Source organism: Pollachius pollachius (assembly GCF_949987615.1).
Source record: "Pollachius pollachius genome assembly, chromosome: 13".
NCBI classification, from domain to species: domain Eukaryota; kingdom Metazoa; phylum Chordata; class Actinopteri; order Gadiformes; family Gadidae; genus Pollachius; species Pollachius pollachius.
This window is the reverse complement of record NC_136946.1, coordinates 20,390,539-20,415,507: the sequence shown is the minus strand read 5'-3', so window position 1 is coordinate 20,415,507 and position 24,969 is coordinate 20,390,539. Positions and strand designations below refer to the sequence as shown.

At 44.2% G+C, this 24,969-nt stretch overlaps 1 protein-coding gene across 2 annotated transcripts; it reads left to right on the top strand.

Annotated features, from left to right (window-relative positions):
• The first annotated feature begins 1,635 nt into the window (after positions 1-1,635).
• LOC307085389 (catenin beta-1-like) lies at positions 1,636-14,417 on the top strand. Of its 2 annotated transcripts, none has more exons than XM_079750170.1 (17): positions 1,636-1,761; positions 2,676-2,722; positions 2,971-3,180; positions 3,265-3,515; positions 3,623-3,861; positions 4,865-5,066; positions 5,178-5,322; positions 5,422-5,525; positions 5,637-5,771; positions 6,924-7,127; positions 8,376-8,534; positions 8,633-8,752; positions 11,921-12,071; positions 12,522-12,643; positions 12,736-12,796; positions 13,065-13,260; positions 13,647-14,417. In XM_079750170.1, the coding sequence occupies exons 2-16, from the start codon at positions 2,710-2,712 to the stop codon at positions 13,253-13,255; spliced, it is 2,307 nt and encodes a 768-aa protein (XP_079606296.1). In that variant the 5' UTR covers positions 1,636-1,761; positions 2,676-2,709; the 3' UTR covers positions 13,256-13,260; positions 13,647-14,417. The 2 variants fall into 2 exon arrangements, with proteins under 2 accessions (XP_079606296.1, XP_079606295.1); XM_079750169.1 differs by having other exon boundaries at positions 5,178-5,337.
• The last annotated feature ends 10,552 nt before the right edge of the window (positions 14,418-24,969 follow it).

The following is a 24,969-nucleotide window of genomic DNA, read 5'->3' as shown; positions in this document are numbered from 1 at the left end:
GTGTGTGGTCTATGCAACGATTTTATCTTATGAGGGTGGGGGCAAGGCATGCTTGACCACTAGTTTGGACTCAACAATTTTTTTGGAAGAGAGAACAAATATGCTAAACAACACTGAAACACTTTTTTTTGTAGGATGTATGAACAGTATTATTTGTGTGTGTGTCAGTGTGCGTCTGTGTGTGCATGTATGCATGAAAGAAAGAAAGGCGGGGAGGGAAGAAATTAATTTACTCTTGAAGTTGCGTTGAAGTTATGAGATTCTGGCGGTCTGCATTTTCAACCAAAAACATTACTATGCTCTTAAACTTTGAACATTCACAACCGGTGTATACAATGTCATTACAAACCATACCATAGCATATTTCACTTTTTTGCGATACACTACAAGAACAAAGGAAAAAAAATACACAAAACTTAAACTACCATTACACATTTCAGGGGAGGGGCGGGTGAGAGGCGAGAGGTGGGGCTCCAACATTGGTGCCATTTCACTGCTGGTCTAGTTCAGGTGAACATGGCTATCACCAGGCAACATCAAGACGGGACACATAGAGGGGGGGGGGGGGTGGTCTAGGTTGGGGTTGGAGTTTTGGAGTGTTGTGGGGGGGGGGGGGGGGGGGGGATATCAGGATGGGGAGGGTCAGAATGTCAGAATGTACAGTCATTGTCTCGCTGATTTGGTCCTGCTCTTTCAGTGCCCCGTGTTGCCGTTTATATAATCAGATCTGTTAATCAGTTCATTAAAAAGGTGTATTTATTCGGATTCAACTCCTGTGTCGTCATTCTATTTTTCACAACTTCTCTTGTCACACACTCACACACTCACACACACACACAGATAATTGGGAGCTGCAGTCGTATACAAGTTGGCTATTACATTAAGTTTTTCTTGAAACCAAAAACGTTATACTATAAATATTGTAACTTAGTTAAAATATCCAAATACTGTTGATTTTCTTGAATATATAACATTTTTTTGTTTTTTGTGTTAGTAAATAAAGGGAGTCAGTTACATTTGTTTTCGTTTGGTGTTGAGGTCATGTGAAATTAGAGGACATGTGAAATGGTTGCTCATAATCTCATAAATGCACGATCATTCACCATTCCAGATGAAAAGTATGTAGGTTTTCTGATCCCCAGGGTCTATTATCGTTTGGTTGTCAGTTTATAGGTTTTAAACATGGAACATGGAACACTTCTAGGCTGGACAAGACGGAGTTTGAGGCTTGTTGGAGTTTGAGACTAAATAAAATAAATGGTGGAAACTCATCCCAAACCATTTAGATGAAAATCAAATCCGCGCTTATCCAAGTGAAGGGGTCCATAAAGCCAACCAATTAATTAAACGTGTAGTAATGCGAATTCGTTTTCTTCTTTTCGTGACTCGCACACATTCCATTTTCATGAACCCACAACCCCCACTGCACACCTTTCTAACAACGAATTAGTAAACTGGTCCAAGTATTAAATTCAAAAACACGTATTAAGTAGCAAGTCAACAAAATATTTTCAGTTCTCAAACCCGAACTCAAAAACTTTATACCACAGCGCCCTATATTTCGAAGTGCGGCAGAATCTTTTCCCTTCTCTCGCCATCTTGATCGTCGCCTCAACAGCGGAGGCATCATTCGTAGCGGAGCAGCAGCGGGTGTGGTTCGGACTCTTACGGGTGGTTCACCTAGCAGTCCTCTCCTCGCGTTCACCTACCGAAAAACGACAAACCGCCCTGACTAAAACACGGAGGAGCGGCTCGACGCTGGTAACGATTGCTTCCTTACTATCACTGAATTGTACTTCAAATTGCGTCGCTCTCCTCTTGTTGAAAGGAACCCGTAATAATCGTTAATGAGGGGTCCGCTGGGGTTCAGATCGGACTGGTAGCTGGCTCTGTGCGCCTGGATCTACTTTCCATACGAGCTGGTTAGCTACAGCCGACCAGACCTCTACATGTAGGGGGAGATTTAACCAAGAGCACACAGCGTACACGTCCGCATGTTTCAATTTTAATCAACGTGGTTTTAATTGTGTTTGGGCATCACCTCGGGACACACGTTTTCACACCGTGAGTCCATCCTAAAGCAGTGTTTGTTTATGTTAGCTAGCTAGCCATGCTAACGGACGACTGCTAGGGGTAGCTCCCAAGGTAGAATAGCCAACCTGTTAGTGAACGGGTGTTGGATAACATTTACAAACGCTTACGTGTTTGTGTATACATTTAGTTGTGTGGCGTGAGATATGAACACGGGTAGATTAGCGTTCAGCCAGGTCAGGGACTGGTTCACGGTCATGAATGTGGAGGCATGGAAGTGATAGAGAGGCGGAGGCAGAGTTTTTCTCACTGGAAATCCAAGCTGGGAGGTCGGAACTTGGCCGTGGTAGGGGGAGGGGGAGAAGTATGCCTTTGATGTTCTGTGCCGCTCAATGGTGAATTGTGTTCACGCTGGCCTGGAAATACCCAGCCCGCTCTGCTCTGTCGGCTAGAGGTGGAGGCTCGGCATTTTCCCCCTCAGAAACATTTCTAAGCATTACCCAGTACCTCCATTCTACGTACAGGTAGCGCTGGGAATTGCGTGGGAGTTGAGCTAGATGGTTATTTTTTTGTGTAGTTTTGAGTTCCTAGACAAAAAGTGGTGTTGTGACTTCAAACATTCTTTACCTTATTTATTTTTACAGATTTATTTTTGCGGGCTTAGGTCAAGCAAGCAAAATGGCTACCCAGTGTAAGTATACATTCAATTGTTATTAAACAAGTTCTAATTTGAACTACTACTAGTACTTTAAATCTGTATTTCTGATCTTCTTTACGTGTCAGATTATTTATGCACAAACTGTTTTTATGATTTGAATTGTGTGCTTTGGAAATACCTGCCCAATCGGAAATTGTGCCTCATACATTTTAAAGATTTAATTTAAATCCTATGCATTCCATCCTTCTATTTCCACCTGACGGTATGTATTTGTTGTGCAGCTGATCTGATGGAGCTGGACATGGCGATGGGGGACAGCAAGGCTGCGGTGAGCCAGTGGCAGCAGCAGTCCTACCTTGACTCTGGCATCCAGTCTGGGGTCACCACATCCGCTCCCTCCCTTAGCGGCAAGGGTAACCCAGATGTGGAGGACGACGACCCAGGCCTCTACGACTGGGAGTTCAACCCGCCCTTCACCCCTGAGGCCCCAGGTACAAAACGAGCGGCGAAAAGTCATTGGAGATAAAGGACGATCCCGCGTGCAAATTCACCTAAACCCGTGTAACTCATTTCAGACATGGAGGGCTGCGCCATGACCAGAGCCCAGCGTGTGCGGGCGGCCATGTTCCCCGAGACGCTGGAGGAGGGGGTGCAGATCCCGCCCACCCAGCTGGACGCCGCCCACCCCACGGCGGTGCAGCGCCTGGCGGAGCCGTCTCAGATGCTGAAGCACGCCGTGGTCAACCTGATCAACTACCAGGACGACGCAGAGCTGGCCACCCGCGCCATCCCCGAGCTCACCAAGCTGCTCAACGATGAAGACCAGGTACACCACCGGCCCTGATGGCATGAAACGATTATTCATTTCATTGACCAATGAGAAACACTTCTCCAAAAAATTAACACAATTTTTTATCTCTCCCCCCCCCCGAGGTTGTGGTGAATAAGGCGGCCGTGATGGTGCACCAGCTCTCCAAGAAGGAGGCGTCACGCCACGCCCTGATGCGCTCGCCCCAGATGGTGTCCGCCGTGGTGCGCGCCATGCAGAACACCGGTGACGTGGAGACGGCCCGCTGCTCTGCCGGCACCCTGCACAACCTCTCCCACCACCGCGAGGGGCTCCTCGCCATCTTCAAGTCTGGGGGCATCCCCGCCCTGGTCAAGATGCTTGGGTGAGAGCCAGATTGTGGGGAAAGTTAGAATTAGTTTTCATTGAGGAGTAGCTCATGAAATCGTTTTTTGGTGTTAACTTTAGTATCCCTTAACAACCCTCTTTATTTAGTGCTTGTAGATCAGAAAGCCTCTTGGGATTGGTTGTGGTTGGCGTTACTCCATATTGACCAGACTCAAGAGAGCTGGGGCCGGGACCAATTACAAAAAGATTCTGAAGAACAATTCTGAAAAATGGCTAACAAATGTTATTTAAGAATGTTTGTAGGGGTGTGACTTTTTTGGTAGGCCCACGCGTGTGAGTGATTTTAGGGGCTCAGTGTTAACATAGTTTAACAGGGACTAATATGAACTTATTTCTGCTACGTCTCACTGGAGAAACGATGTGGCAGTTTCAAAAAATAAACGTCACTCCATAAATTACAAATGGGTTAAATTTACATTTAGGGCATTTAGCAGACACTTTTATTCAAAGCGACTTACAATAAGAACATTAGTCATAAAGTGGAGCAGTATATTGCCCTCAAACGCCAAGGCCCACTTGTATGTAAGTAGATTAATTAATCCTTGTTCAGATGAACAGATTCTGGATGAGGACTGCCGGGACCAGATTTATGTAGCTTTTAATTAGGTGGAGAATTCATTGTCTGGAAGTTTGCCTGCAGATTCTATTGCATGTAGTCTTTTTTTTGGGCTTGCAAAGTCTTTATTTGCTGATGAATGAAAATACTTGTGTGCTATTTTGTTGTGTGAAATGTTTCACGGCTGGGTCTGCATTTTATACATCTGCTGTGATGTAATTTGCAACAATCAGAGAAGACAGTGTTTCTGAGCTTTATTATAGCAAAAAAAGCATCTGCGAGGGGGTGCCTGTCGGTATTTTCTCTACTTTTAATTAAAGTTGAAATTAATAACTTTTGGCTTCCTTTAACCTACCTTCTGACACTGATCCATTATTATCCATATAGTTTGCTTACGTTGCTCTTCTTCCCTTGGGTTGTGTAGGTCACCGGTGGACAGCGTCCTGTTTTACGCCATCACCACCCTCCACAACCTCCTGCTCCACCAGGAGGGAGCTAAGATGGCTGTGCGTCTGGCCGGTGGCCTGCAGAAGATGGTGGCCCTGCTGGCCAACACCAACGTAAAATTCCTTGCCATCACAACTGACTGCCTGCAGATCCTGGCATATGGCAACCAGGAGAGCAAGGTAATGGGAAATATTAACGTGTTTGCAGTAAGAGGCTGTTGCTAACCTTTTTTTTTTGCACTCCTTTTTAATGTTGGCGAAATGTCTAATTTTAAATGTGTTTTAATTTAGCTGATCATCCTAGCCAGCGGCGGCCCCCAGGCCTTGGTGAATATCATGAGGACCTTCACATATGAGAAGCTGCTGTGGACCACCAGCAGAGTGCTCAAGGTGCTGTCTGTCTGCTCCAGCAACAAGCCGGCCATCGTAGAAGCCGGTATGTACCCACAAGGTGGGCATTACCCAATGAGAAAAGTCATGCAATAGGTTAACACGGGGAGCAATGGAGTGAACTGTGTGTGTGCGCTTTTCGTAGGAGGCATGCAAGCCCTGGGCCTCCACCTGACCGACCCTAGCCAGCGTCTGGTCCAGAACTGCCTGTGGACCCTCCGAAACTTGTCAGATGCGGCCACCAAACAGGTAACCAAGCATGCACTGTAGAAAAGTCAAATTCACTCAATCCATTCACTACGGTCAAATGTCTTTTCTGTATGTTGGTCGTCTTGCCTCACCCTCTGTTGTCGTTTGCAGGAGGGCATGGAGGGTCTCCTCGGGACCCTGGTGCAGCTGCTGGGCAGCGATGACATCAATGTGGTGACGTGTGCTGCAGGCATCCTCTCCAACCTCACATGCAACAACTACAGCAACAAGCTCATGGTGTGCCAGGTACAAGAATGAGACATACGTGTTTACGGGAAAGAAATGGGTTTTCTTATGCAAGAAGGGAGAGGTGTAATGAATGACATTGTGCTTATTTAAAGGTGACATATTATGAAATCAACACTTTTCCTGGGATTTGGGGTGTTGTTTTGGGTTTCTGGTGCTCCAACACGCATACAAACATTGAAAAAAGTCTGTACGTGATTTTTTTTTTTGAGTGGGATATGCATTTCTCAAAGTACCCCTCCTACACTTAACGAGCGAGTCAGTTTTGGCGCCCTCTCCTACGTAGGAAGGGGGCACAGTTGAATATTACCTCGGCCGTTCAGCAGTGGCTGAACGGCGACGGCAGTCCGGCAGTTCCGACGGGGGGAGCTCGGCGGCAGTCCGGCAGCTCAGCTCCCGGAGTACAATCCCTTTCTCCTCCATGTCGCAGTTCAGGGACTTCAGAGAGTCATGGTCAAAGTCCCGTCCCCCAATTCTTCTCAACTATGGCCGAGATATCCCTCACCACGAGTCTTTACTTGTTATGGAAGTGCCAGAGAAGTCAGATGCAGTCTTTATGATTCATAATATCATTCGAGGCGCACATAGCTTTTGGACGTGATATTAGATATAATATTATATAAATACCCATATATAATATTATTATATTATATAGATATAGAGCTCCAGGAGTCTGCAAACGGCAACAATCCCTTCTCCATGCTGTGGTTCAGTCTGACAGCTCATTGGTCAATGGGCAGCAGCGCATTCTGAAGGGACTGAAACAGAGGGGAATAGCGGTAGTCGAGTTTTTTTTTTTTCTCCTAAAAGCTATATCCAGCAAACAGCTTCAAAAACATGTTTTCTTGAACTCAAATACTATGTTTACTGGGAAAACGCCATAATATTTCTCCTTTTTAAAAAATAATAATCTGGAATTTGTTTAAATATTGGAATCAGAGAAAGCACTTGATCACACTAATGGAGCGGATTAGATTCACTATCCTGATATGTGGAGAGCCTCTCCTCAAAGAGTGTCTCCTCCTCTTGGAGAGCCTCTACTCCTCCGGAGAGCCTCTAGTCACTGACGGTCTTCTCCTCCTCTTGGAGAGCCTCTACTCAGAGGGTCTTCTCCTCTTGGAGAGCCTCTACTCACAGTGTCTCCTCTGCCAGGTGGGGGGCATCGAGGCCCTGGTCCGCACCGTCCTGAGAGCCGGCGACCGGGAAGACATCACAGAGCCGGCCGTCTGCGCTCTGCGTCACCTGACCTCCCGCCACCAGGACGCCGAGATGGCCCAGAATGCAGTGCGCCTCCACTACGGCCTGCCTGTGGTGGTCAAGCTGTTGCACCCTCCGTCCCACTGGCCACTTATCAAGGTACACACAGATCAACCCTTTTAAACTCTAGCCTGACAAGAGTCCTGTGCCATTGACTAGAATGTAATCCTAGTGTACTTTAACCATTTGGCTCATATAATTCAGATGCATATTAACCTCGAGCGGACCCCAATCTGGGCCTAAAGCAAAGATATAGATATTTCATCATGTGACACACTTCTCTAAATCATACATTTTCGTCTTTAGTCTATCATAACCATTGTTGGGTAAATTAAATACTTCCCACCCTAAACAAAATAATAAGTAATAATTTATTTCATAACTTGTACGTGCACAACCTCAGCAAACCACTCCCTCTGATTCCAACAGTCCAAACTACATGCCGGAATCTCAGAATTAGAGGCACCAGCAAGAACAAAAATATTTTTTCTTAGTTTGAATCACAAATTATGTCTTGCCTCTGTTTTTGTCACCTTTATTACCAGATAATCCATTTTCTGGGCGTGTTTTGAAAGTGCACAAGGTCTTCTGATGTGTTCCAATATCCATACTATCCATACTCAATATACTTAGTTTGAGTACGTAGGGCTTTCCAAAAAAGATCGGGGCAAAAAGAAGTGTACTGAAAGGACCCGGATGGTGTACTCAAAACGGTCAAACCACGTGTGGATCGATGCACACTTTTCGTACTCAACCGCAGCCATCTTAGCTACGTAGGGGAAGAGGGTGTAGCCTGGCTGGGCCAACGTCGGCGCGTTTTCCACATAGCCTGCATTAAGGGAGTCATTTTGTATATTTTTATAGCTGCTCTGCGTCAATAGTTCACCGTTCAAAGCGGGATGTTTATTGCGGGGGAGCAGTCGCGGCGGAAGTCGCAACTCCTCCTCCGCAACAACACTGACATCTGACAATCAGCGCACTTAGTGAGAGCGGATAGTGTATTAGGTTTAAGGGTTCTCATGAAAGTATGGATATCGGAACACAGCATTGGTCAAACAATGTATACTAGCTAACAGAGGCTTTAGCAGGAAATGTGTGTAGCGCTTTCAATCAGAACAGTCCATCACCTTCTGGTGGCCGTATGGTGTAACTGCTATGGTTCGGCTTGGTGTCATTAATTCTAGGCTCTGTTGTAGCTTTATTCCCTCTGACGCCCAACTTTAACGAGAATCAAACCCCCTAGCTGCTCAACAGTCCTGCCCCCTAATCCAACCCATCATCACTGCAAGCCATGTTTGAATTGTAATCATCGACCAAAATGTTTTTTCCCTTCTCTTCCACCTCCAGGCAACCGTCGGTCTGATCCGTAACCTGGCCCTGTGCCCGGCCAATCACAGCGCGCTGCGTGAGCAGGGGGCCATCCCCCGCCTGGTTCAGCTGCTGGTCCGGGCCCACCAGGACACCCAGAGACGCACCAGTATGGGAGGAAACCAGCAGCAGTTTGTGGTGCGCCAAATCCCCCAAATGGGCCACACGTACCGCCATGTTCCTGCTGATCCTCTGTTCTTCTAACGCCCGCCCTCGTCTGTCCCTCTCCCCCGCAGGAGGGCGTGCGCATGGAGGAGATTGTGGAAGGATGCACGGGGGCGCTCCACATCCTGGCCCGGGACGTGCACAACAGAATTGTCATCAGAGGTCTCAACACCATTCCACTCTTTGTCCAGGTAAAACACCAACACGCTGTCGTACTATATTAATGGATTGAATTTATATAGCGCTTTTCTAGACACTCAAAGACGCTTTACAGTGAAGGGGGGACCTCACTAACTACCACCAGTGTGTAGCACCCACTTGGGTGATGCACGGCAGCCAATCGGCGCCAGAACGCTCACCACACACCAGCTTGAGGTGGAGAGTGAGGGAATTAATGAGTCAGCCAATTATACAGGAGGATGATTAGGGGGCCAGATTGAATGAGCCTGGTTGGGCAAGGACATCGGGGAAATGCCTACTCTTTGCGATAAGTGCCCTGGGATCTTTTATGAACTCAGTGAGTACTGTTTTCCTACGTTCTCCACTGCTCAGGCTCTAAATGTTAGGGTTTTCTTGTTAATGGAAAGTAACATATTTGTTTGAGCATATTTTGAATAATCCACCAGGTTAGCGGTAGTAATACGCAATATAAACGATTAAAAAATGACCTACGATAGAGATTTTAATTCTATCACGATAATGCATGTTGATGACGCTAAATACAATGTTTAATTTGGTGCGGTTTCTTTTCACATTGCAATTTTCGCAACAGTGCCAGAATTTCTCAACAAACCCGCATGTGTGCAAAGAATGTTAAATCATTGGACAAAAAGGTCTGGGGCGGGGTAAAGCGTTAAAGGAAAAAGAAAGGGGGAGAAAGCGCCGGTGAAAGTAAACAATCATGGATATCCAGCGTGATATACATTGATCTGCGGACCGGTCCAACTCCTTCTCCCTCATCCTGACTCAGAATGAGTTAAATGCATCGGCATATTTTCCATCATACTTTTTATGTGCTTTTGTCGGACCGTCGGGTGAAACAACGTGCTGCTAATCTTGGAGTTACCGCTAATCAAACAATAATTCCCATAATGTGCGCGGCTGAGCAGGTGCCTGTTACGTCCAAAGAGGCGTATGATTTTTAGAACTTGATCGGACCTAGTCGCGTACGCTTTCACATCTCAAGCGAACCGCACCAGGGTTAGTTTTGAAGCGAACCGAGTCCACCTCTCAGGCTTGGTCTCGGACCAGCTGTTTGGTTCGTTCCCGAGTTTGATGGTTTGTATTCGCAACAGCCCAGGATGTCCGCACCAAGGGACCAAACTCGTTTAGTGCACACTAAACACGGGAATCAATTCAGAAAGACAAAATCTGCAGGCCTCGACATTAACGGTTGCCCGCTTGCCCGGGGCAGGTGAACTCTGTGATTGCGCAACTTAAATGTGACATGTTGTTACCCGTTCGAGCAAGTGATTTTTCTTTTTAGAAAATACACTAAATATGCCTACTAAATAAACGTCCTATATCCTGGAAGCGGAACTTAGTACAGCGCCATGCCTCAGTTTTCGGTAAAACAAGAGAATAAGAATCATAACAATAATTTTTGTTCAGTCATTTCCGTATAGCCAATCGCCACATACGGAATAGAAGAAAAAATAGAGGCACTTTCGTTATGTTCCTTCAGCCTCTGAAAACTGGCCGAGTACCAGGTAAATGTAATGGAAATGAATAAATAAAGACACCTGAAAATGAGACGCCGCCAGGATACGAAACAAAAAGGCAACGGAGGTTTCCGTGGGTCCGTCTTGACAGCGGGTAAAAGATAACCGATTGCGGTTTTGACTACCCCGCAATCTGATTAATCAACACAATTTCACTACATAACGGGTGTAGTATGTTGAGGACAGTTTAGGACACCGTACCGACTATTATCACAATGACATGTTGCTATCGATATCTGTGCGAGAACAGCACTTAAATCTACGTTCCGGCTGCTATCTGTTTTAGGGACTAGGGAGAGAAATTACACCCCACAGACTTCACGTGGATAAAAAAAATCACCACAAATCAATAAAAATACATTTTGTCATTCTGATTGCTGTAGTAGTTGCCAATGGTGGGCTGTTACTTACTACAGGTGATTATTTGCTGATAATTTTGCATGAAAGTGAATCGGGATGCAATTAATAGTTTGAAATGTTCACCAAAAATCAAAAATAAATGTTGTCATTCTGATTGCTGTAGTAGGCCCTATATGATAAGCTGGTTTGACAGCTTTGTAGCCATAATTGCTATGTTTTGTATTTGAATCAATTATTATAATTCAACAAATACTTGTTGGTTTTATACATTTTCATAATAGGCATATACATTTTCCATTTTGGGCAAGTATGTTTTGCTTATTAGGCAAGTAAAATATAACAGCCTTGACATTAAGCTTGCCCAAACGGCAAGTGGCTTAAAAAGCTTAATGTCAAGGCCTGATCTGTATTAAACAGACTTGGCTTGGCTGTTCCGCTCTCACATTATGGAACACAACCTCCTTTTGATCGATAAAAAATATCACGAGATCAACAAAATTCTTAACAATCAAGGATCGATCATCAATTAATCATGCCCATCCCTAATTGTCAGTACAGTGTCTGTTCCTTATCTAAAAAGACACCCGTTTTTCCTGTTCTCTGCATCTTGGGTGGCATTTAAGAACCAAGGACTTAAACTAAGTGTAGTGCCTTTTATAATGGTTTGCACTTAAGGAAAGAAACCCAATACTTGACGCATTTTCTTTGTTAAAGTCTCTGCAGCTAATGAATTTTATTTATCTGCAACATTATGTTGGATGATTACAGTGTTGCACAATAAATGTTCTCAAAACGACATACTGTATTTCTCTTTTTTAATACATTTAGCAGTTTGGCTTTCCTTAGGGTCTATGTAACCTGTTCTGAAATGGTTATTTTATGATTTTTATACCGTGATTCGTTCGTGATCGTTATCGCAAGAGGCTGCAATGTATATCGCAATATGGATTGTAGGCCATATCGCCCATCCCTGGGTTCCTTGTACATTAACATTTTGGGCTTTTAGTGGACACTTTTATCCAAAGCAACTTAAAATAAGTACATTTGTAAGAGGAGAAACTACAATGTATCTGTCGATAAAGCAAGGATTTTCATGGAAACGAATGCCATGCACTTACAATTGCAAGGTTAACCCATTCCCAACCCCCCCAACTGCAAGCAGGCTGTCTCGGTGCGTGGTTGACACCGTCGGTCTGTGAATGTGTGTATTAACGGTTGTTTTAGATTAAATGTCGCCCAGCCCTAACCCTCTGCCCTGCTCTCCCTGGGGCCCGTCAGCTGCTGTACTCCCCGGTGGAGAACATCCAGCGCGTGGCGGCCGGCGTGCTGTGTGAGCTGGCCCAGGACAAGGAGGCCGCCGAGGCCATCGAGGCAGAGGGCGCCACCGCCCCGCTCACAGAGCTGCTGCACTCCCGCAACGAGGGCGTCGGTGGGTACCCCCAACACACACGCGCACACCATACCGAAGGGGGCATGTACCACCGCTCTGCCTCACTGGAACTGTCTTCAAGGATTGTCTTTTATTTGTATTAAAGACAGTTTTTTATAAATTAAAAAAAATTATAAATAAATAAACCCCTGTCAGGGTTAAGTTCTCAAAGACAGTGTCACTGTACATGGTTCTGCTTAATATGCTACTAATTTCTTATAAAAGCAATCATTCGATACCAAATATAGCATATTTTGGCAAGTCTGTTATTCATAGCATCTATCCGTTATTCTTTAATAACGGTAGAAAGTGTATTCAACAAAGCTATAATAAATATATTGTGTTGCATGATATTGTTTTGAGGATTTAAGCATGTTTGATACAAGCTTGTGTAAAGCAATATACTTCTATGGTAGAGATGATGATGATGATAAGTTGTCTCCCCTGTAGCCACCTATGCTGCAGCTGTCCTGTTCCGCATGTCTGAGGACAAGCCCCAGGACTACAAGAAACGCTTGTCGGTGGAGCTGACCAGCTCCCTGTTCAGAACCGAGCCCATGGCCTGGAACGAGGTCAACACACACACACACACACCTCTAGCTGACTCTTAAAGGTGTGGAAGAACATTCGACAACTTTAACCGTGTGCTCCGTCCCCTCCTCAGACTGGAGACCTGGGTCTGGATATGGGATCCCAGGGAGACCCCCTGGCATACCGTCAGGATGGTGAGGATTGGTTCAAGCGTCTCTAGGTGGATTGATGTAGTGATGAGGAGCGCCCGTGGAAATGTAGAAGGAGATATACAATCTGGGCCTTTTCTCTTTTAGCAGGACACTTGAGAGAGCCTCGGAACAAATCAAGGCATCCAAGATTGTACTTGCTACAAAAGCTTTATCCCCAATTTAACCTATGAGCCTTCATCTCCAATCCTCAAGCTTATAGATGGTCTCTCAGTTCTGAGTTTAGTTACTGACTCTGTGCTCCTCCGGTCAGATGGAGCCTACCGGGCGTACCCGGCCGCATACGGGCAGGACTCCCTGCTGGACCCCATGATGGAGGGAGCTGACTACCATGCCGACACCCTGCCTGACCTGGGCCACCACACCGACCCGCTGCCCGACCTGGGCCACACCCAGGACCTGATGGACAGCAGCCAGCTGGCCTGGTTCGACACCGACCTGTAGGACGGGTGAGGAAGACGCCACTCGCAGCATAACTTACACACTGGTTATTTACCCCTGATCCCATTTTAAATCAGTTTCCACACATTATTTTAAAACTAGTACTGTCTGCATGTGATGGCAACGTCCCAGTGAGCGCATTGCACCACACAAAGTGATGAGTAGCGGTTTGCCCGTGGCTACGAGTCATTAGGCAGTCTTCAAGTATAATTACAGACCTTTCAGACCTTTATTAAAAGACATCTATCATCAAATAGCGTGTTAGTCAGCAAATCTCTTGCAACGGCAAGCAGCAAAAGGTTGTGTTGAAACTCTGCCCGAGCTGCTATGGCTCCACAGCCGTCACAGAAGTAGTGAACTGCACCTAATTCAGCTCCCTGTTTCTCCTTCCCAGCTGTATCGAAGGGAACCTGTGTTTTGGGGCGTGGCCTGCTGAGTGGAAGGTAACGGCAGAGAGGAAGGGGGATCGTGGGAAGTGCCTGACTCGGGACTACACAGGGTTGAAGATGGTTGCCACAGGAATGTCGCTAGAAAGTCTGAAATGTGGGAGAAAGAGGGATGAAAGCGAAGGTGTTGGTGAAAGACGTGGAAAAAAAAAACACACACACACACACACACACACACACACACACACACACACACACACACACACACACACACACACACACACACACACACACACACACACACACAGCGGGAGACCTATGGCACGGCTTGCCAAAATGAGGAGAGCACACGCGATGGATCGTAAAGATGGAATCACTCATGTATTAGCCTTGCCTGTATTCTCGGTTGTTTCTTTCCATTCTTTTTCTATTTTTTCTATTTCTTTTGTATTACTCATTCTCTTTTATGGTACTGACCCGGCTTGCCTCGGCGCTCACCATCGTCATGTTTCTCTCGATTTGCCAATCATTTGTAATCTTTCTTCTTTTTTTTTAAATCGTACGTTATATGTAGTGTTAAGTTATAGTGATATTATACAATGTTCCTTTTGGTTGAGACCGAAACGTGTAGAACACTAATAATCAATCGAATCGTATTCTGACTTTAAAGTGTAACATTGTGTAGTTTGTTTTTTTATAATCAACGATGAAATTATGCATTCTTAATGTATGCTTGTTACAGCATACCCTGAGTGTCACTGCGGTTGTAAAGGGGTTTCCTGGGGGGATATGGTGGGTGGGTGGGGGGGGGGGGGGGGGGTCCCCACTTGTCTCTAGGTTCGGGATGAACCTAGAGACAAGTGTTTTATATACAGTATCCCTGGTAGGTCAATAACTATTTTGTATGCTATCATTGGATGTCAAATAGAGAATACCTTTTATCGCCGGCATCGGCAGGGCAAGAAAACCCAAGTTTAACGTGGCGTCCTTTGAGGCGAGGTTGATGAAATCAGTTAGTCCTTCAGTGCTTATTTTGGAGACAAGGTTGTGACACACCTGAACAATAAAGTGGCATTTTATTTCATGTCGTTTCCTGTTGTTTATATTTTAAAAATGTATGCTCAAAAATGCTTCCTTCAAGCTGAAGGGGATGTTAAATGTTTCACATGTGCACATGTAAAGAGATTGGGCAATATTGGTGGTACTTCAAACATTTAATAGTTAATGTTGGTTGTTTTTTCAGCTCTAACTTATTGCAGAGGACATGCTCCTTGCCTGGGACGGACTTCAGGGGCTCTGGGCTTAGAGATGTAAATCCCATGTTATCTCTTGACCCATCAATGGTCCTAGTTAACTACTGCTCTATGGCTCTGGGTGTCGTCCGCCTCCTTGCAGATTGTATTCCCTTGTTCTAGTTTATTACGCTCCTCAGCCTTTGCTTTCAAATTATTTTGAGCCGTTAGTTGTCCCTTGTTTTTAGAGACATCCAGCTTGCATTGAATTTAAGGTTTATTAAATATTACATATTGGCAGAACATTTAGTGCATTTTTAATTAAAATGTGTTTTTTTTTAAACTTTTTTACATAAACAGTCCGTTGATTTATACATCTTAAGGGAGATCAGTGATTTTTAAGAATGGATAACATTGTGAATACCAATGGGTCCATTTGTTCATGCAGCAATCTCAGATCCCACAGTGTGGTCCACCTTGTTTCACATGGTGTATGGCCACCTTTTATCTGAACTTCTGAGCAATGTTTCCACTGACCTGTGGTTCCAACATTGGCCTGCCCTTTGCTCGGTCATCAATGGCGCCTTGGGACCCAGCCTGCTGCTCCACTTTACCACTGTTGTCTGGATCATGTGGTTGCAAAGTCATTTTAAGAAAGCTTGTTTCATTACCTGGGTAATGAAAACTGAGGGTCTCATCACAGGGTCCCTCAGGTTATTTTCTGGGTCCCATCGTCTTCTCTGTTCATCTAAATCAGGGGTACTGTCATTCACTTATCTGGCTTTTGCTACCCCAGCTATGAAGATGCCACACAAACACTGTGCGTCAGGCTGACACTTCATGTCGCCGCACCCCCTGAAGCTCATTCTGGACAAGCCTGAGCTGCACTTCCTTGTACTGAAGGGATCTCCGGTCCACAACCTCTCCGTCAATATTGAAAAATGTGTTATCGGCCAGGAACACTGGATGACTAGCTGTTCTTCATTTCCAACATCGCTGCGACCGGCCGCTTTACAGACATGCTGTACAACAAGAGGATACGTCCGTTCCTCAGGCAGAAATCCACACAGGTTTTGGTCCAGCCTCTTGACATCATGTGTCTGGCTGCAACTCCCTCCAGGCCGGTCTGCCTGCATGTGCCATTCATCCTCGGCAGCTCATCCAGACATGATCACCACCAGTCCGGCCTCTGCACTCTATAACAAACGGCTTCTCCATCACTACATGGGGACTCCAGCAGCCGCTCAACAGAATCCTGATGGTGTTCTGTCCTCACTCCACAGTGGTGCCACAAGCTACCCACTGACCTCAGGATAGCAGGAACGTCTTGCGTCCCAGATTAAAAAAAAAAGAAAGACATTCTTTGATTTTATTAATTGTTTGGACTCTAGGATTTTAGCAATTTATGAGTTGTATCTTCACGGTTGATGTACTTATTGTAAGTCCGCTTGGATAGAAGTTGGAGCTAAATACATGGGACGGAATGTAAGTCAGTGATGTTTTGGCTGGGAAGGGCCCAGGCTTTCACCTGATAATCTCTTTTGTTATGGCTACTTTGTTTTATTCTGGTTCAAGTACAGTACAGCCTCAAAAAAATGGCCTAAAGGCCAGTGATAAATATGCTTTTGGAAATGTATAATATGGACCAATTCATCATTTTATAAATATATTTACACAACAATCAATCAAGTAATACTGAATGGTTCTTATTTATTATTTTATGCTATTTAGTGACAGTGTTGTCTGATATTTTCATTGCAGAAGCTTAGTTTTATATACCGGTAATACATCTATTTTTGAACAATTTTATTCTTAAACTGTCCTTTTTTTTTAACAAGTCTAAAACAATAGACCTTTGTTTGGAGGAAGAACTCTTGGTATTTAGTAGATCATTCAAATATATAAAATTAAGTCCCTTTAGATTCTAAAAGATGTAGGCCTATTTATTGTTTTTGTAGGCTATACAGTGGTAAGAATAAGTTTATGCACCCATGCTAAAGTTGACTAAAAAGAGGAATGCAAATCTAATCTTTTGGAAATTGATCTTAATGCCTTAATTAAACAAATGAGGAAAAATCCAACCTTTTAGGCTGCCAATTTTCTTTGTGAATGAATAATGTAGATAAATAAATGTTCTTCATTAAAATACACGATGCATAAGTATAGGAACCCCTATGTTAAATTCCCATAGAGGCAGGCAGATTTATTTTTTTTAAAGGCCATTCATAGTATCCAGGATACTATGCATCCTGATAAATTAACTTAGGCCTTTGGAATTAAAATAGCCCCATATACTTATGCACCCTGTATTTTAATAAAGAACATTTGTTTATTTACGAATAATAATTTACGAATTTGAATTTTCCCCATTTGTTTAATTAAGGCATTAAGATCGATTCCAAAAGATGATTTTTTTATTCCTCTTTTTAGTCAACTTTAGCATGGGTGCATAAACTTATTCTTACCACTGTCTGCTTCGCTGACAAATAATTCATGGCATTCTATAAAGGAAAATCTGTCATTACATAAAGATCAAACCAGCAATGCATTATAGGCAACTATACCCCCTAAAAGGGGAATGGATATTAAGCCGGGTCATCGAGTCCTAGTCGAAAATGATTCCCAATGCCCACAGGCTAGTCCAGGGGTTTTCAAAGTATGAGAGTGAGCCCCCCCTCAGAGAACAAATTTTCTTTTCTAAATCCCTGTGTTTTGACAGATCTTTTAATTATTTTACACATTTTAAACATCTCTGATCATTTCTTAAATATCTCTGATCATATTTTACACACTTTAAAGATCTCTGATCATATATTTTTTAAACATTTTAAACATATTTTTGAAACATTCTAAACATCTTTGTGCGTTTTTAAACACATTTCTTGGCAAATTTTAACATCTTTATCTAAGCATGTTTTTGCTTAACGTTTTTAAAATACATTTGAACATCTTAATCTGTAAAGTGCCAGTTTAGCCTCGTTTTAAGCTCACCTCAACTTTAGTGGGAGCAATGAGTTTGCGTAGCTGTGTTCGAAATCGTTCCCTATCACGGATATAGTGCACTATATAGGGTGCTCGCCATTTTTTAGTGGTGTTCGAATTCTCAGTGGTAAATTTCATGCACTGTATAGTGGACTTAAACTACCCAAAATTTGAGTGAACATACGATGCATGTTACTCCCATATACCACAATGCAATGCAGTGTTTTCCGGAGGAGAAGAAGCTGAATAACCGTGAAAACGAATAGAAATGTCAACAATTTATTTGGGATTTAACATAGAAAATGTAACATTCAAAATTAATTAAAAAAAAACCTTGATCAAGGAAATGTAACATTCAACATCAATACAGCCTCCAGTTTTCCTCGTGGGTGCCCGGTTTGTTTACATGTTTACATACGCAGCTGTCTGCCATACACAAATATCCTGCGCATTTTCTGACGCAAATGACGTTTAGAAACGTTCAGCGTAGTGTCCGAATTCTCGTTTGTTCGTTCCCTATATAGTGCACTATATCATAAACAGTATATAGGGAATAGTGAGTGAGTGAATTCGGAACGATTTCGAACACAGCGTGTCTTCGTCTTTGCGTTTTTTTTGCGTTACTTTTTCTGGTATATTTTTTTCTCACGTCGCGCCCCCCCTGAAGAACTCTGGCGCCCCCCAGGGGAGGCGCGTCTCACAGTTTGAAAACCACTGGTCTAGTCTATGCCTAATCCCTACACCTGCTCCCGAATTATATGAATTCACTGTAAATCACTTCTCATAAAAAATATTTCAATTAGTCCCCAATTGAGATAGAGCGCCAAGTAAAGTAGCCTACACACTGACTGACTAACACATGCTCTACATATTTCAGTAACAGCTTGTCATTTAAAAGTCGACCATGCTCCAATTCAAATCGTTGCCGTGAAGGAGGTGAGAAACACTGGAATGTGAGAGACAAAGGACATGCTTTGAGTGATATTAACTTGTTCAAATGCAGATCCCTCTGCGAAATTCCAGCACCTACCACATACAGCTTGTGTGGCTTTGAAAGGCTGCACTTGTATGCAAATTGTGCACATTTGTTGTCTCTAACAGGACTATAACATTGGAATGTGTGGTGTTTTAGTTCTACTGCAAAGGTTTTGAGAGTTAACATTGAAGATTTGTTAATTTTAAATATAACTTTAAGTTGCGCTTTTTTTTTTACAGCAGAATGATCTACCCATATAGGCCATATAACATACATTTATATACTGCAATTATTCTCCTATTATTTGAAGAGACAATGTTGATCTAGGATTAATCCACAAACTTTTGTTTAAAAGAAACCAGCGGGGAACGCCTACTGTAATATCAAAGCAGATTAGGTAGACCTATGTCTTAGGTTAGGCCTACTCTAACCTGCATGAACAATTCAATTGTGTGCTCATATTGTTCACACAGCTCAGTTGCTACATAAACCAAGGGATTTGTGCAGTGATATAAAGGGTGATTCTAAAAAGGGTGAAAGGCCAAGTTGTGTATTTACCATTCTTCTTGTGTGTCCTCCAGAGTGGCTCCACCTTAAAGCCGTACACACCTGCAGCTAATCCCCTGCTGCCGGAGTGTGATTGCCGATGAGTGGGGTGTGCAGCGAGCCCTTAACCACGTCAAGGTGACAAACGCTTTGTTTATTGGCATCGATATTAGAATTAACCTGAGATGTGTTTTCTTGAATACTTGTTTGCCTGCCAATTTTGTTAAACAGTAATGCCATCTTGAGAGAAAAGTTTGTAGGCTTAAGCTATAGTTAAAAGTTGGAATAGTTTAAAAGGATTCTCCATTTTGGGTGAGCCTACTTCGACTCAAATCTTCTGCCAAATGTACTTATTGTAAGTCGCTTTCGAAAAAAGCATCTGCTAAATGCCCTTATTGTAAATTTTGATGCAAGTATTTCTCGTTTTTGACTGCACAGTTGCTCTAATGTGCAAACAATGCGATGAATATCCTTGCATAATGTGTGCTATTGTGGATAGATTATTAGACTATTATTTAAATTCTTTACATTCAGGTGATTGTTCTAATATGTCATCAACTGAATCTTTGAAATGGGTGTAAGATAATGTTTCTTAATATAGTAACGATATTAAGCATTCACTCTGAAGAGGTTTAGTTTCAACGAAAGATCCCGTTGTGTAGAAAGATGCAGGTGCGAAAAGGCTACAACATATTCAGAATTACCAAGTGTAAGGCCAGCCAAACATCTGCTGTGTCAACACTTATGGAATTATTACTTGTCGTGCTCTGATTCAGAACATGCGTTTAGTATATCTGTCATGGTTATTGTTTGTTTGTAACCTATTTAGCCTAATCTCACAGGTAATGCCCACAAATACTTATACCAAAGATGGCTTACAGGGTGCGACCAATTTATATTCTTAAATCTTATTTTTTATCATTAAAGATTTCACTACTTAGTTAGACTACTGGTGAGGAAATATAAATAACTTGGTGGCCCTAAAAATGATAATACAAGTGTGTACATGAGTGCAAAATGTAAACGATGAAGGCCCCAGCACATGGTGGGGCTGGTTATAATGACTTGTATGATGGACATGTTAATCGGTGCCCTCTTGGACCCCCACCCCACAGCCACACCCTGCTGGCCTCTGCTCATCCACTTCATGATAGGCTCCTCATTGACCTGGGAGGTCTCCCCGCTAATGTGCTTTTGTTCCTGCTGTGCTTAAAGCCAGCGTGTCCCGGGAGCTCTGCATAGTGCGCCTCTTGGAGACGAAGAGTGAACCTCACCCCGGCCTCTGTGTGTGTCGGATTGAGCCCACAACAAACTAGAAGAACATGGCTGATGTCTACGGGGCTCCGCCACCTGTGGTCCTCCAGCACCAAGCTGCGCACCCCAGATTCGACAAGAAGGGCAAAACCTACCTGGCCATGATTGCCTGCGTTCTGCAGGACACCCCGGGGAAGATGCTGACTTTTTCTCAGGTAATGAAGCGTCTAGCGTCACGTCCTCCCCCCCCCCCCCCCCCCCCCCCCAGCTGTTCCTCGGCTCATGTAGGAGCGGTTGTATTTAAAGGCAGTCTGTTCTAAAAACCCTGAACGTATTTTGTGCTCTCTTCGGTTTCAGTTGATGGAAAAGCTGAACGAATTTGTCACGGGAGACAGGAAGTGTTTCGAGAACAACATCCGAGTCTGCTTGTCCTCCAGCAAATGCTTTGTCAAGGTGAACATTAAGGAACATGCATTTCTCTCATGAATGCAGCTAAATGGACTTTACCTTAACCCTCAAAAAAATGTCTTCTACATTTCAGTCTGGACCCTAATCTCAAGCCTCTTTCTGCTGTGTTTTTAGAATCCAATGTATCCACAGATGCCGAGCTGTAAGTTAAACTACTGGAAGCTGGACCACAGTCAAATCACTGGCAAGATGGTGCACCGTCACTTCAGGAAAATACTGGGTCAGTTTCCAGAGCTGGCCCCCAAGATGGCAAAGGGGCCCTTGACACCCCAGGGATCACCGGGCCCCATCACAACCATCCCACACACCCCAGAACCAGCAGACTTCAAAGCTCCTCCGACCAGAGGGAGCATTAAGTTCAGAGGGCCATTCTCCATCGAGTCTCTGCTGAGGAGGGACAGTCCCTCCCGCCAGGGCCCCATGCCTCCACTCCCTCCTCCTCCAGCACCTCAGCGGTTTGGCCAGACCGTGGAGGTGGAGCAGCAGGCCGGCTCCCCGGGGGACTGTGATGATGAAGCCAAGCGCTGGTTGAGCTGGGACTACCTGCCGGGGGAGACACTGCTACCGGGTTCAGATAAAAGGTGGCCCTTCCACAACGCGTGGTGCAACATCCGAGTGGGGGACCCGGGGGCCCGACCCTTCAAGAGGATGTGTCGGGAACCCTCTGCCCCTGTGACCCAGCAGAGAGACGGCCAGGCTCCGTATGTGGCAGGACCGCAGAGCAACCCCATGTCCAGATACCTTTGTGACGTTCATCACTTTCGTCTGTGAACATTCGGCAAACAAAAATAGGACTTTTAATTTAAAAATATATACTTGTTGCACTTTGAATTACGGCTAATGTTTTTTTTCATTGTAATGCGATTAATGCACATTTTTTTTACTTTTTTAAGTCATGCCTCAACCTTTTTTTTTTAATTGTTGGTGAAGGCCAGAAAAATGAAAGAAAACTATATATAATCTCTGTAATTAAAATGACATGGTACATCTCCCGTCATGTTGTCACCAGGGGGCAGTGTCGTATAACCGTCTTTTTTTTCTAACTGCTTTTTATTTCTCAACAGCACATTAAAGGTGTCTTGTCTTCGAAATTCCCACTGATCTTTTTTTATTTATATAAATTTCACGTAGTAATGATAGATGTACTCCTATACTATGCACACATCTTTGTAACGGTTGATCATTAAAACAAATGTTTTTTGGGGGAAATCATGGGCAAATCATGTATAGTTGCGGTCTGGGTCCCATTCACACTATTTGAAATGGGATGTAAACTTTGGGGCGACTGACCACTTTAGGAACCTTAGGGTGAGCAAATAGTGAAATGTTTGGCTTTTCTATTTAAAATATCTTAAGACACGTGGTTTAGACATTGATCTTCGCTTCGAGAACTTATAAGGGATACCCAATCAAGGGCTTCTTTCTTCATTGAACATGGATGGTTAAGGTTCGTTGCAGCTCTCGCACGGCTTAATGTGAGCCATTATTGACTCTTGTTAGTTTAAAAAGGGCTGGAAAAGATCAACAAACTGTTCCTGTCCAGGACCGGTTGCCATGTAGGTTGTGCATAAGCGATCAAAGTGAACCCTAAAGCCCTTTCACCAGTTCAAGCTCAGTCACTAGAATGTCCAACACAAGTTTTCGAAGTCCTTGATATTCATTGTGTCCCTCTTTATTTTCCGGAGGACTATTCCTTCTATTATGTTATCAGATGTTGGGGGACATTAAGCCATTTTAAATATCAGCCTATAACTGTGTATTGATATGGACCTCATCTGCTGCTTAATCAAATGATTTCAGATCTGCAGGCATTTACATTTACATTTACATTTAGGGCATTTAGCAGACGCTTTTATCCAAAGCGACTTACATTAAGTGCATTTGTTACAATAAGTACATTTGTCATAAGAAGTGAAACAATATATCGCTGTCGGTACAGTAAAGACGTTCATAGAACCAAGTGCAAGTATTACAATCGCTAGGCTAACCCATTCCCCGTGTAAAGCAGCGATAGCAGCTACTGTAGATGCTACACAATTAAGTATCTTGAATAAGTGCAATGTACAAGTGCCAGGACGTACAACATTCAATGGTGGCTGTGCATTGGTTTCTATGCAGAGTCGAGATGAACTCTGAACAGGTGAGTTTTGAGTCTTTTGCGGAAGCTGGTGAGCGACTCTGCGGTCCTGACATCGGTAGGAAGCTCGTTCCACCACTGAGGTCCCAAAACAGAGAAAAGTTGTGACTTCGCTGATCGACCTTTGATTGCTCTTAGCGATGGCGGTACCAGACGTCCAGCTGAGGTAGTTGAGCGGAGGGATCAAGCTGGGGTGTGTGGCTTTACTAATGCTTGGAGGTAGGCAGGGGCAGTTCCATCGACTGCCTTGTATGCCAGTACCATCATCTTGAATCTGATGCGAGCTATTACAGGGAGCCAGTGGAGGTCTCGGAAGAGGGGGGTTACATGTGAGAACTTTGGTAGGTTGAACAGGAGGCGCGCTGCCGCATTCTGGATGCGCTGCAAGGGTTTAATCGCAGAGGCAGGGAGTCCAGCCAGGAGCGAGTTGCAGTAGTCGAGGCGGGAGATGACCAGTGATTGGACTAGAAGCTGAGCTGCTTCCCTTGTGAGGAAGGGCCGGATCCTGCGGATGTTGTAAAGTGCAAATCTGCAGGACCGGGCCACCGCAGTGATGTTTGCGGTGCAGCACAACTGATTGTCCAACACTACACCAAGGTTTTTGGCAGTTGGAGAAGGAGATACAGTGATGTTCTCAACAGTGACCAGTAAGTCCATGTGTGGGCAATCTTTCCCTGGTATTAGGAGGAGCTCAGTCTTGTTGAGGTTAAGCCTCAGGTGATGGGCAGTTGTCCAGGTGCTGACTTCTGCCAGACATTCAGATATGCATGTTGCAATCAGGGCTTTGTCAGATGAGGGAAAGGAGAGAAATAGCTGAGTGTCGTCAGCATAGGCACAATGGTATATATCTCAAACATACAAAGTCTACGCTGTGACATGTCTGACAAGGCTCAAGAACCAGTTAAGCAACAGTACAAACTCATTGATATGCCAACATGGTGTAAAAAAAAAACCTTTTTCCGATAAGCCAATTGATATGCCAACAACACAAAAACCTGTTCCCAGGGAAGACTTGCAACCTTTGGACTTGTCATGCAGGATTTTGAGTTCATGGCAATAGATTGAATCCATTGCACCAAGGGATGTCAATCATTGTTAGAAGTCAAGTTCAATTACTGCCCCTGAACCGTTTACTTGCAGGCCAGTGTAGTGCTGGCCATGGGGTTTGACCCTCAACCAAAAGGCACTGGGTGAGATCACAATGTCTTCAGTCGAACCCATACATAATAGGCCCACACTGGCAAGATGCCTGCACCTGCATGCAGCTTGATGACATTAACCTGGATTCACTATAAGTCGCTTTCAGTTAAAACATCTGCTATATACTAAATAGTATACTGCTGTGAGTTAAATGTAAGAGTCCAGATTTGGTATGGGAGGACGAGGGGGAAGAACTGGCATAAAGGCCCACGACATACTTTCATTGGGAGGGATTAATGACGGCTTAGATCCTGACAGTTCAGCCTCTGTCTGTCTGTTTCCATCGCTCCCTCCCAGTGCTGATCGCCCATCGGAGATTACAAAAGAGAGCGAGCCAGGCAGGAAGTTAGAGCGGCCGAGCATGTGACTTAAGGATGGAGAGGGAGAGAGTGAGAGAGACAAACAGAAACACTCTTGTCTCTGAAATGTCTCTAAGCCACAGTCCTGTTCAATCTTATTGTTCCCTTTGTTCTGTTGCTTATGTGTACTTCACGCATTCCCTTTGTGGGCCAAAGTGTGTGTGAACACACACACAT

Bases quoted from the DNA above. Each gene is read 5' to 3' on its own strand.
- LOC307085389 (XM_079750169.1), top strand. The intron at 5,526-5,636 runs GTAACCAAGCAT...TGTCGTTTGCAG, and splicing joins CAGATGCGGCCACCAAACAG to GAGGGCATGGAGGGTCTCCT. The intron at 12,797-13,064 runs GTGAGGATTGGT...TCCTCCGGTCAG, and splicing joins CCTGGCATACCGTCAGGATG to ATGGAGCCTACCGGGCGTAC.